Source organism: Pteropus alecto, unplaced genomic scaffold, assembly GCF_000325575.1.
Source record: "Pteropus alecto unplaced genomic scaffold, ASM32557v1 scaffold156, whole genome shotgun sequence".
In the NCBI taxonomy this organism is placed as follows: Eukaryota; Metazoa; Chordata; class Mammalia; order Chiroptera; family Pteropodidae; genus Pteropus; species Pteropus alecto.
In genome coordinates this window covers 4,822,454-4,834,643 of record NW_006437746.1, presented here as the reverse complement: position 1 = coordinate 4,834,643, position 12,190 = coordinate 4,822,454, and the positions used below count along the sequence as shown (strand labels likewise).

The window sequence follows — 12,190 nt, the reverse complement described above, 5'->3', positions numbered from 1 at the left end:
GCCTCGCGCAGGAAGGCGCAGGACCGCGCACGCGCGCCCACCGGACGCCGTGTCCGGTTGGCGGGAGCGTCAATGGCGTGCGGGGGTGATCTTGCGGACTGAGGGCGCGAAAAACACGAGCCAGGAGGAACGAACAACAGGCAGGGACCCGAGGGACAGGGGCAGTGTGGTTGGGGAAGCTGAGGCCACGTGGAGGGGACAAATTGCCCTGGAGGACTCACGGACCAGGGGAACACGAACCCGCACGGTGGCCAGGGCAGGTTGAGACGCCGCGGACGCGCATACTCGGAGGCGGAGCAGCTACAAAACTAGACCAGGTTTATTGCCAAGAAAGGGGGAACAGGGATCACCTTAGGGATTAAGGCCACAGCCCGGTCCCCGTGCTCTGCCGGGACAGGGGGCTTGGGAGGCTGTGCTCCCTGTCCCAGACTGTGCAAAAAGTGCTGTGCGGCCGCTGAGGCTAGTGCTGGGACTCGTGCTGTGGGACTCAGGGCGGCCCCTCTGCCGGCGAGGGGCGGGACTCCCTGGAGTGACACGCCCACCAATCCCTGAGCTGGGCGGGGTGGGGCTCCGCCCACCCCCCCGAGTGCGGGCAGAGGGCTTCGCCGTCTGCTGCGCGCGGCCTCCGAGGGCGGAGCCCGCGCAGTGGGGCTAGGAAGGCCGTCAGCAGGACTCTTCAGGTTTGTACTCTGTCTCCCCGGAGGACACCTGCGAGATGCGCCGCGAGGACCGCCACAGCCTCCGCGCGAACTGGCTGCTGCGCACCTGGTGGGAAGAGGAGGGGGTGGGGTCAGCAGGGCTCTCTCTCCCCGCCCCATTCAAGGCCCACCCTGCCCTTATCCTCACCTCAGAGGGCTGCCCCGCGCCCACAACGATAAGCTTGCCGTCCTCCAGGCCCACAAGCACATGGCTGCGCTCTTTGGTCACAGACACACTGCGGATGGGCACCTTCATGGGCAGGGGAGGCGCAGCTGGGAGCAGTCTAGAGGGAGGGAGGGGACACGAACTCGCAACTGCAAGGCAGCTTTGCATCCAGCAGGTCTCTTCATTCTCCCCCAATGTACCCTTGCTGTCCTCATTTGAAGGATGGCTCAATTGAAACCTTGATACATGAAGGGACTTCCCACAAGTGTGTGGCTAGGAGAGGCCCAGGCCAAGATCTCCGCATTGGGGGATGAGGAGACAGGTGACGGCCTTGCAGTACATACCCACCTCCAATATCCTCTGACAACGACCACCACCCTGAGGGACCATGAACCCATAAATAGTGGGGCTCACTTGTTCAGGTGGAGGATGTGCAGGGCGCACTGGGCTGTTCCCAGCAGAACAAAGTCCTCCGTCAGCGCCAGGGCTGTGGGCTGCTCCACCAGGGGCAGTGAAGCCCGCAACCTCCCATTCACTGAGTACAGGTGCAAGGAGTAGGTGACCTGGAGGAAGCAGGAGGTGTCAGCGATGACAGAATCCCAACCACCCCTGTCTTGAGTGGGTGCCCCTTTCCCATACCTGAGCCCCTAGACGTTCCTGAGCCGAGCTCTGTACCACAATCTGACCCTCAGACCCCAGCGCCAGGTGGGATACAGGTCCAGGCAACATGGCCCCTGGGGGCCGTAGTGCTGCCACAAACTGGCCACGGCGTACAGTGTGGATGATCACAGTTCCATCCTGCAGGAAGGCAGCTTAGGGTGCTGGGCAGGGGTCTCTGGGGTCCAGGGGCAGTGCCCAGCAAACTCGGCCTCCCATGGGCATAGGCATACACATACCTCAGATCCAGACACAGCCATGTCGAGTTCAGTGCTGATGGCCACACAGCTCACTGCAGCCTCATGCCCGTATAGGACCTGCACAGGCTTTGGTGCCAGCCCCACCGAGACACCACTCTGTGGGAAGCCAGGGCTGGCTCAGGACTGGGGGCACCCCATTACCCAGGCCCCTGAGTGAGAAGGCCGAAGCTCAGGAGAGTGAAGGATTGTGCGAAGCCAGAGAGCTGGAGAGTTGTGGAGCCCCAGACCTGCTCACAGTAGCAGAGGGAAGGGGAAGAGACAAGGGCAGGACTGGAGGCCTACTGAGGGGCTGGTGGGCTGCAGATCTGGACTACTGGGGCCCCACGAGGCTGCCCACCCAGCACACCTGCTGCAGGAGTTGCCACACCATGCACGTGGTGTCTCGGGAGCCTGAGATGAGGTAGATGCCACAGGTGTCCAGTGCAAGGCAGGTCACTATGTCTGGGGAGGGAAAGATACAAGTAGAACACAGTAGTCACACCCTCCCTGGCCAGCCTCGGGACACTACCCCCACCTGTACCACCCATAGCTCCAAGGCTGCTCATACCAAGGTGGCAGCTCAGCTGGTTCAGGAGCTTGCCCCGGGGTAGTGCGGTCACTCGCAGGCTGCCATCCCAATGGCCACCACTGAACAGCAGCTTTCCATCGGGGGTCACTGCCAGGGCTTGCCCATTCACGCCACTGTCAGGTACCCACGGACCACTCAGCAGTCGCTGTATCCTGACCCAGGGAGGGGGATGACAAGTGAGGCCAGGCCATCACAGACCTTGGCCAGACCCAGTGGCTGGCCCGCACTCTGGGTGGGGAGATGCCCACCCCTGCCCACAGCCCTCTGTCCTACTTTGTGGAGTCTTTGATGAAGCTGAAGTAGTTGCTTATGTTACGGTCATAAGGCAACCAGCTGTGGGTGCCCAGCAACCCATTCGCACTCACAGTCACCTGTGGGCAAGAGGGGGCAGTTCCACTCGGTGGCAGCAGCCTGGCTTGGGGCAGTCAGGGAGAGGGTGGAGCTGGGATGGGGTCCTGCCCAGCACACTTACCAACAAGTCAGGGGTCATGAAGGAGTGGAGTTGCCGGTGGGGGACCAGGGCCAGCACCAGGGGCACGCCGTCACTGATGGCCTGCAGGGTAGAGTGCGTGGCTGGCTGTGCCTGAGCGGCCAGCTGGGGCCCCCACTACACCACCGGCTCCCTGGGACACCACCCCCGCCTTTGACCTCAGCCTCCAGGGGTCACAGGCTAGGTGTCAGAGCCTGAGGTCTCTCTGAGAAATAGCCATGAGACATCAGTGGGTCTTCAGGAGGGCATCTCAGAAAGTGAGTGAGAAGCTGGGATGGGCAAGGAGGATCCTTCCAGAATCTCAACCTTGGACTTCCCGCCCTGTCACTCCATGTCTCCCCTAGCCTGCTGGCAGGAAGAGAGGAGAGCCTAAAAAACTCAGCCCTGGGGGCATTCCGGGATAGAGGCAGGAAGGTAAGGGACGGTGTCCAAGACCTAGTCTCCGTAAGGCTTTTGGGGAGGAGTGGCTAGGTGAGCCAGCACCTGTCCTGGCCCTCGTGAAGCGGGTACCCCAGTCCCACTCATCCTCCTCTCACGTTTACTTCTTTCTCCAAGATGTCTTAATATCAGTGACCTTGATTTAGGTTTTCTCTCTGCCCTAAGAGGACACTGGGGTTAAACTCGTTTCACAGAGTGGGAAGTTAAAGCCCTTGTCTCCTCTCACCTCCGCGAAGAAGGCCTTGAGCTGGTCCAGGTGCTGGAAGATGCTAGGCGAGTTAGTGTCCAGACGTGCAAGGCGCTGGGCTGCTTCCTCGGCTGAGAGCCGAGCTGGGTGTGGCTCCTGTGGGTAAGGGGCTGGTCAGCACCATGGCACGGACACCCTGAACCACCATCCTCCAAGCTGGCCTTACCTTCAGCAGCTGACAGGGTGTCTGCCCAAAGTTGCTGATAATGCCCTCCAGAGCCTTCCGTTCCCGCTCATCCTCCACGCGGTCCAGGTCCACAGCCCCTGGACAGGAAGCAGAGCAGTCAGGACTCCCCGTGTGTCCTCCGCATTGACCCCTTCTCATCTGTGCCTAGCCTCCACCTGAGTCCACCTTCATAGGTGCAGTAATAGAAGACATTGAGGGCCTCCTCCGCAGCTGGCCCCTGTTGCTTATAGCCAAAGATGAGGTCGATCCACTCATGCAGGTGGGCGGACACGTACTCCGACTCCTGGGGACGGGGAGAGGCAGTCGGTCCAGGGACAGACGGCTGATCCGCAGCCCCGACCCTCAACCCTGGCTGTCTGCCTGTCTGTGTGCTCGTCTCCTCACCAGAGCCTGGCGGTGCTGCTGGATGAAGTCCTCGGGAGAGCTGGCCCACGGAGGCAGCACCACATCACCCACCTTCTCATTGGTCAGCTGGAGGCAGCCCAGGTCAAAGCCTAGCACAGAGAATTGGGTCAGCTGTCTCACTGTGGCATCTTTACCTGCTCCCTGGGCACCCCCAGCCTGTGCCTCCCTCCCCACGCCAGCTCCTACCATTCTGGTTCTCCAGGAAGTCAGGGAAGTAGAAGAACTCTGGGATGAGCTCCTTCACGTCAGCCAGGCTCTCCAGACGGGCCTGCCAGGCCGCTGCCACCGAGTGGAACTGCCGGTCAGAGCAGTCGAAGCTGGGAGAGGGGCACAGACCAAAGTGAGGTAGGGAGAATGGGGACAGGGAGGGAGGCGTGGCCGGGGAAAGGAGGACAGGGAGCCAGAGGGCCCAGGATGCCTGCAGGACCCACCTACTGCCCTCCTCTGCGGCTCCCACCCCCACGCCACCATTCGCCCACCACCCCCTGGGCCGCACCGGCCACTCTGCAGCTGGACGTGCAGGGACGTGAAGGGCTCCATGCGGATGAGGTAGTGCATCACGCCCGCTGCATTGGAATAGTGGGTGCCATAATGGAACTTGTTAATAGTGCCCGCTGGGTCCTCGAAGCTCTCATACCTGGAGCCAGTTCAGGGGGAAGAGGCGGGGTCAGCAGAAGCCCTCCCCTCACCCATCCCAACCCCCTCGCTCAGCCTCGTCCACATGCTCACTTCTCCCTCACGAGCTGGGCATGCTTGGGGTTCACCACACCGATGGGCTTGGACAGGTCCCGGAAGACAGCCGGGTTGCCGAGGTCCAGGGTTGGGGACACGTAGTCCTGTAGGACCCAGGGGAACTGACCGCCCACCCGGGCAGGAGCTGCATGAGGGTCCTGATGGCCTATCTGCCCACCCTGCCCTGCCCTCACCCTCAGGAAGATGGGCAGAGCCCACAGGGAGGACACACCACTGGAAGGGTGCGGGGAGCAGGACGGATTGTCTGGGACAGGATTCCCCTTCAGGGAAAACAGGCCAGGAGGGGAGGAGAGTGAGCCTGGGTGTGTGTGTGGGGGGGTGGTGGTGGCAGGGGACAGAGGCCAGGTCTCAGGCAGCACTGACTTAGGACCAGGCTCAGGGCTCGGCCTGCCATCAGTGCCTACACCTGGGTGAAGCAGGGCTGGCAGACCAGGGGGTGGGTTGGAGATGTGGGGTGGGTTAGAGGTGTGGTGTGGGCCCTCACCACAGGGTACTGGGACAGGTCGTTGTAGGTCCGCCCCGCAATGGTGTTGAGCTGCATCAAGTACTCAAAGTTGGATATCTCACGCTGTACCCATTTCTGGGGGCGGGGCGGGGGAGAGGTAAGTCAGCGGGGCTGTCCAGCACTCCGCCCAACCGCAGGGCCCTGACCTCACCCAACCCTCACACTCCAGGGCGCTCACCTGGGTGAGGCCTGAGGCCTGCAGCATCTCCTGGGGGGAGCGGCAGCTTAGGTAGCCTTGGGTAGGGGGTCGCAGGCGCAGGAGCCACCTGTACACCTTGTTCCGTACCTGGGTGTGGGCGGGGATGGGGGAGGGCTGGGGCCTGGGGGCCTGGCTTGCCGAGGCTGCAGTCCCGCCCACCTTGCTTGGGAAGTTGAGGAAGTAGTTGGCCTGATCAATGAAGAAGAGCTCAAGTGCTGAACGGCGCAGATTGAAACGCCGTAGGTGGACCTCACGCAGCTGGGCCAGTGGGCGCCGGAAGTCATGGCCAATGCCTGTGGGGGTGGGCAGTGGGTGCAGGGATCACTCGACCTGGCCCCACCGGGCCGCGGCCACTCCCTGCCGTCCCTCCATCAGAACACACCCTCCTCGGTTTCCACGCGCTCAGCACTGCCATCATAGAAGTAGATGTGCTGGGTGGTGACCTCCAGCATCCCTGGGACCACAGCCACCACTGTGACCAGCTGGCATTCAGCTGACAGCACCAGCTTCTCATGCTGCTCGTCCAGTTCCACTGCTTCCAACCTGGGGGTCAGCACTCACTTTAGGCTCAAGGGTCAGGGACCCCCCGTGCTGACAAGCCCAAGGACCACATCCCTGAGTGCCACTGAATCATGTGGTACATACGCTCATGCTTCCCAGAGGAGGAGGGGGAGCTGCCCAGGGTCCAGACCGGCCCCAGTTCCCAACCCAAAACCTGGATCTCTGCACGTCTTGTCAGGACACCAACTCGTGTCCCCGGCTTTCCCTTGCTCAGCCCCTACCCACTCTCATGAACCCCCATCCTAGTCTGTTTTGTGTTTGTCAGTCCTGCTCTGAGGTGCCTGCCTCTGAGAAAGCAGCTAGCGATTCTGTTAAACAGCTCTGCCTTTTGTGTTTGTCAGTCCTGCTCTGAGGTGCCTGCCTAGTCATGAGAAAGCAACTAGCGATTCTGTTAAACAGCTCTGCCCAATCCCCCACCTGATTCAGGACATTTAGCCCTGCAGAAGAGGAACAGACTCAGGGGCGAACCTTGCAGCAGGCATGCACACACACAGCAGACCCCTGGCCACTGCTCCAGTCAGCTCTCTCCCAGCCCCACTCACGGGGTCTCTAGCGAAGTCAGCTCATCCTCGCCCAGCTGGTCTTCCTGCAGCTCCTTGGGTAGGGTGCTGACTTTGGCCTCTTTGGTCACTGCTAGAGGCAGCGAGGCCTCCTCCGTGAATATCAAGGGGGCTTCACCTGCAATGGGCCGAAGGGTGCTCAGCCAGAGCCAGGCAGGACAGCCTATGAAGTTGGGCAGACCCAGCTCAGCAGCCCCTCTCACCCAGGTTGTCACGTAGGGCGCTGGCTTCCAGGTGAGGGTTAAAGTGATGGTTGGGCACCAGCTTCAGACGCATGCGCGAGTATGTCTCAGCGCAGGACATCTTCCACCGGGGCGTGGGCGGGTCCCTGCGGATAAATGCCAGGTGATTCCTCCCAGGCCTCACCCCAAAGGCACTCTGGCACTCCAGGTCCCTCCTTCCCAAGCCCCGCCCCTGCCCTGAGCCCCTCCCACCTCAGGGCCCAGGCCCCACAAGGGCAGGAGAGCTGACGCCACAGCGCCCCCCAGTGCAGCAGGACCGTAGCGTGCTGGGCTGCCTGCTGCTTCAGCACTGCGGCATAGCGCAGCCCCTCCAGGCGCGCCCTTCTCTGCGCGGGTTCCAGCACCAGCTCCTGATGGGTAGGGGGTGGAGGAATGGGTGAGTCCCTCTGGCTGCTTCCTGTCCTGGCCCATCAGGGATCCTCTGGGCACATGTGTGGAGCAGCTCCCGGCCCCCGCACCCGGGCTGCACACCTGGAAGATCCGACGGCTATGTGTCCGCTCCCGCTGGCGCCGCTGTGCACTGCTCATGAGCGTGTCGTAGCAGGAGTTCCAGAAGGCCGACATGAGGTCGTGGCTCTTAGCATAGGTGTCCATTTCGAACTGGGACATGGTAGGCTGCACCTGGAGGATTGAGCAGGAAGGGGAGACCCGGGCTCGATGTGAGTCCCGAGCGCCCACTTCTCTTCCCCGTGCCCCCCACCTCCGGGCACCTGCTTGTCAATGAAGTGACGCCATTCGGGTGTGCAACAAAAGGCCTGGAAGTCCTCAAAGAAGGTGGGGCTGCCATTGGTGGGGGGCAGGGAAGGTAGCCCCCACTGCAGCCCCAGTGGTTCGTAGGCTCGGTCCAGCAGCGTGCGCACCAGCGGCACCAGCCAGGAACAGCGCTCCGCAGCTGCAGCAGATGTAGCTGGCGGCTCCCGGTCCTCAGCGGCTGTTTCGCAGGGGGAGGTGTTCAACGCCCGTGCCAGCACTGCCTCCAGCTTGGAGAGCACATAGCAGGCCTCCTCCCGGCGCATGGGCACTGCGGTCTGCAGCAGTGCGTGCAGCTTCACATAGGCCTGGGCGTGCAGCTGGGGGCAGAAGGGAGGTACGGGTGGCATCTAGCTGCTGGCAGAGCTTCCTACACCTGCCACGCCCCTACCCCTATACCCATCCTGTGCTCACCTGTGGGTCCTCCAGCAGGATATAGCCAAGCACGAGGTGCAGACCGATCTGTGCCATCTCTCGGAGATCCGCTGTGCCATTGGCCAGGTGTGGCCAGGCTCCCAGGCGATCAAGCAGGCTGCACACACCTTCGAAGAGCTGCCACACAACATATTACCAGCATCCATCACCAGGGGAGGCCAAGAGCCATGGGGAAAGAGCGAGGTAAGGTTTGGGCCGGGGGCAGGGTCGGGTATGTACACAGACAAGTCCGTGCTTACAGCCATGCGGGTGCACTCAGGCCTGCACACGTGTACTCATCCCCCCCTCCCCGGCCCCCTGTACCAGACACCCGCAGGCTCACGGGAACACGCATGCTCACAAGGCTCACACCCCTCTGAGCTGTCGCACCTTCTCGCTCCACAGCTCCTGGTTGCCATGGCCCTCAGTGCACAGGAAGTCTTGCAACAGGCGCAGCAGCCAAAGCACCTGCTGGGCAAGGCTGGCCAGGACCCCGGCGGGGGCCTCTTTGATGTCGGTCAGGGCTGACTCCAGCATCATCTCCAGGAGGCTGGGGGTGGGCAAGGGACTCAGGTGTCTACCCGACTGCCTTCCTTACCCAAAAGGCTGCCCAGATCCCCCACCGTCCCGAGATGCCTCCTCACCTGCGCTTGATGCAATCTGGTGGGCGCACGAGTGTGGCCGAGGCCCCCAGCTGGGTGAGCACCGAGAAGACCTGGCCACGCTCCCGCCAGGCGGCCTCGTCACTGCCTTCCACACCCCGCCATGTCACGAAGAAGAGCACATTGGTGAGCAGGTTGCACAGCTCTTCCTCGGGGGTTTGCTGTGGGCACAGATGGGTGGTGTAGGGTGTGGGCTGGGGAGGGAGAGGGATCAGGCTGACCCCACTCTACCCGTGTTCGGCACCCCTTGCCCAACACTAGTGGGGACAAGAGGAGGCAGAGCATTCGGCCAGCAGACAGCCTGGCTCCGAGGGCCTAGAAGAATGGTGTAGAGGCCTCAGCCACTGCCTGGGTTCCAGGGAGAATCCTGGGGTTTCAGTGACTCCTAAGACAAGACCAGGTGGTTCACAAAAATACCCTACAAGCCTTACGGGCCTCAAGAACTGTCCTGGAATTCTCTGGAAGAAGGCCACAAAATAAAGCAGAGGCCCATCCTCAAACCCAGAAGCTCCAGGCAAAAGAACCCTTCGAGCCATGCTGTCCATAGGCCCTGTAAAGTTTCTGCTCAATTCTGGAGCCCACTAGCAGCTAAAGAAAGGCCATACGGCCTGCCCCATGTCCCAGAGATGTCCTCCCTTGGTGCCATGCAGTGGCAGAGAGTGGGCCCGCCTCACCTGAGGGTTGCTGGTATTAGAGGTATCATCCCCACTGATGGTGGGCTCCAGGAGGCTGCCATCCTCCAGCACATTGGAGAGACTGGAGCTGTGGCGGCCATGGGCGGCAGGGAAGGGCCGAGGCCCATCCAGCGGGGAAGGGGTGCCAGGCTGGCTGGCTGGAGTAAGAGTCCCACTGCTGCTGCCCCCCCCGGCAGCGTTGCCTGAGCCTACGCTGGCTCGTTCCAGGCCCAGGTCAAGGGGTGCACAGAATGGGGAGAGAGCTTGGTAAAAGGCATCAGGGTCGGGGCAGGGGGCCTCTGAGGGCAGGAAGACGTCCGAAGGTTCAGGTGACTCAGTGGGTGGCTTGGATAAGGCTGGCTCTGGGGAGGCGGGCGGCTCTGGGGTGAAGGGCAGGGGACTGCCAGCAGGGGCAGCCTCCAGCACATACAGCCGGGTCAGCACGTCCTGCCAGCCGGCCTGCTGGGCCAGCAGCCGCAGTACGTCAGGCTGTCTGTAGATGAGGTGGAAGAGCTGCCGGGCCAGGACACGGCCAGTGAGGGACTCGTCCAGGAGGGCTGCCCCCAGACCCTCCTCCCAGGGCCTTTGCCGGGGAGGCCTCCAGAGACTCCTCATCACTGGCAGGCAAAGTGGGTCCTCAGGGTAGAGGCTCCCCGGCCAAAGCTTTCATCTCCCACACTCACCTGGCGACAGATGTCCAGGCGGATACTGAGGTCAGCCTGGAGGGACAGCTGCACCACAGCCATCAGATCTGGGAGGTTCAGGAAATCTGGAAGGATGGCCAGAGAGAGCCTGAGAGACTGGCCCCGCCAGAGTCTGCACCGCCTTGCCGGCTCAGCCTTGGCCCCTGTACTAACACTTCTCTATTCCCACTGCCCTGGTCCTAGATCCCTGCCTTTTGGCCCCAGCCAGGTTGTACCTGTCCCCAGGAACAGCTTGTAGAGGCCCTGGCAGAGCTGGAGGGAAACGGCCCCTTCCGGCAGGCAGGCAACGAGACCCTGGAGACCACACTCTCGCAGCCGGAGCCGCTGGCGGCTCCGCTCAGGTAAGTGCTCATTATGCTGCAGTCTGCGCAGGATCTGTGTGTGGGGGGGTGTCATCGTGGGAAAGAAGTTACCGTAGGAGGGGAAGTCACCACACAGGTGTGTGTCTCCAAGTAAGGCCTGCGAAGGCGGCTTCCTGTCAGCCTAAGGCCTGCTGCACCTCCCTGGACCTCAGGCAGGGGCCACAGTGAATGGGATGCCAGGGTCAAGGTGGGCTGGGTGTACCTTGCAGACGCGGTCGGGCAGCAAGGCCAGTGACGCTGGCCGCACCAGCAGTGCCAGCAACACCTCCAAGTTCCCCGGCTCCAGGAGGAAGACAGCGAGAGACTCATGTGCGGGCGAGCCCTGCAGCAATGCCAGCAGCAGGTCCAGGGCGCCCACCACCTGCGGATACGAAGGGTCACACTGGCTGGGCCCCCACGCACGGTCCCCACTGCACCCCTCACTCAAGCCTCACCATCACCAGCCTCCAGCCTACCTGGCCATCATCACCCACGGCTGCCAGAAAGCTCAGCAGGACCTGCATGTCCTCAGTGGAGGCGCTCCGCACCAGGAACTCCCGTGCCAGGCCCAGGAGAGAAGCCTGCACGGAGCGCAGGTCGTCGGCCGCTAGGGGGCGCTCCCGCTGTGGGCTGGACAGGACCCGGCAGGCAGACCCACCCAGGGCCAAGAGAACGCAGGTCCATGGAGAGAGAACAAGGAGAGTACGCAGGTCAGCTGGGGGAATGAACCACCCTGTCCCCAAGGCCAGAGGCTGCTGGGTCAGCCCCCTGGCCATCTGCCCCCACCAGCCTCACCTGTAATGGGTTCGCAGGGCATCGAGGATGAACTGGACCCCGTACTTCTTCCGCAGCTTCTGTCTGTGTTCACGGACTATGCTGGACATGTACTGGATGTGACCTGAGTGGGCATCAGCAGCGGGCTCAGGCCACCAGGCCGAGCTGGGCCTCTTGTGATCCTCCTGCCAGACACCCTCAGGGGAGGGTCATGTTCTCCAGACGCCCCAGGACATTATGTCCTCTCAGATCCTCCACAGCCAGGGGATAACTTCTGAGAACCTCCACCACTGCCCTGCCTGGAATTGTCCCTTCACCCAAGTCCCCACACCTACCAAGGCGCACAGCAAAGTCGCTGTGGGTCCAGAGGTGAAAGTTGAAGAGCAGATGCTGGTACAGCAGGTACAGGAGGGGCCCGCTGCCCTCAGCTGCCACCTGCTCCATCAGCAGCTGGGCAGACATGAGCACATTCATGTCCATGGCCCAGCTGGGGACCTGGGGTGAGAGGAGCTGGGGTGAGATGTCAGTCCCTGTCCGCCCGCTGTCGAGCCTCTCAGCTTCCACCCTGCCCTGAACAGGCAGACAGACACGAACGTCCTGCCTGCTGAAAACACCTGGTGGCTCCCTCCTGAAGTGCCAGCTCCCCAGCCTACTGTGTAGTCCCTTGTCCCAGCGTGTGCTGACACTTCCCCCAGACCCTCTCAGCCAAACCGTGCCCAGCCTTTCAAGGCTCCGCTCAAAGGCCACCTCTCCCAGGAGGCCCTTCCGGGCTGACAGCATCAGGTTCCCCTTCTTGGTCCCCCACCCCATCCCCTTGGTCAGACAGGGCAGCCTGTCTGGGAGGCAGCAGGCCACACCTTGCGCAGGAGGGCGCTGATGACAGCAGGCCCCTGGCACTGCGCCAGGCTCTCCTGGTTCACGGCGTGGCCCTGCAG

The 12,190-nt window shown here is 62.5% G+C and overlaps 1 protein-coding gene across 1 annotated transcript in view; it reads right to left on the bottom strand.

The window, feature by feature from the left end:
- Positions 1–301: 301 nt before the first annotated feature.
- NBEAL2 (neurobeachin like 2) overlaps positions 302–12,190 on the bottom strand; it is a 25,451-nt gene continuing 13,562 nt past the window's right edge. Inside the window, 35 exon segments of the mRNA XM_025048927.1 lie at positions 302–765; positions 847–982; positions 1,279–1,427; positions 1,504–1,662; positions 1,761–1,877; positions 2,128–2,222; positions 2,329–2,501; positions 2,623–2,720; positions 2,822–2,902; positions 3,504–3,620; positions 3,691–3,788; positions 3,877–3,994; positions 4,096–4,205; positions 4,303–4,433; positions 4,613–4,753; positions 4,846–4,970; positions 5,354–5,449; positions 5,553–5,866; positions 5,956–6,116; positions 6,677–6,812; positions 6,898–7,022; positions 7,129–7,286; positions 7,408–7,557; positions 7,647–8,006; positions 8,101–8,238; positions 8,491–8,650; positions 8,745–8,923; positions 9,437–9,949; positions 10,120–10,205; positions 10,356–10,515; positions 10,705–10,863; positions 10,958–11,111; positions 11,277–11,379; positions 11,591–11,750; positions 12,113–12,190. The exon segment at positions 12,113–12,190 is cut by the window's right edge and continues 16 nt beyond it. Of these exon segments, the coding sequence (XP_024904695.1) occupies positions 664–765; positions 847–982; positions 1,279–1,427; positions 1,504–1,662; positions 1,761–1,877; positions 2,128–2,222; positions 2,329–2,501; positions 2,623–2,720; positions 2,822–2,902; positions 3,504–3,620; positions 3,691–3,788; positions 3,877–3,994; positions 4,096–4,205; positions 4,303–4,433; positions 4,613–4,753; positions 4,846–4,970; positions 5,354–5,449; positions 5,553–5,866; positions 5,956–6,116; positions 6,677–6,812; positions 6,898–7,022; positions 7,129–7,286; positions 7,408–7,557; positions 7,647–8,006; positions 8,101–8,238; positions 8,491–8,650; positions 8,745–8,923; positions 9,437–9,949; positions 10,120–10,205; positions 10,356–10,515; positions 10,705–10,863; positions 10,958–11,111; positions 11,277–11,379; positions 11,591–11,750; positions 12,113–12,190 (5,340 nt within the window). The 3' untranslated portion in view covers positions 302–663.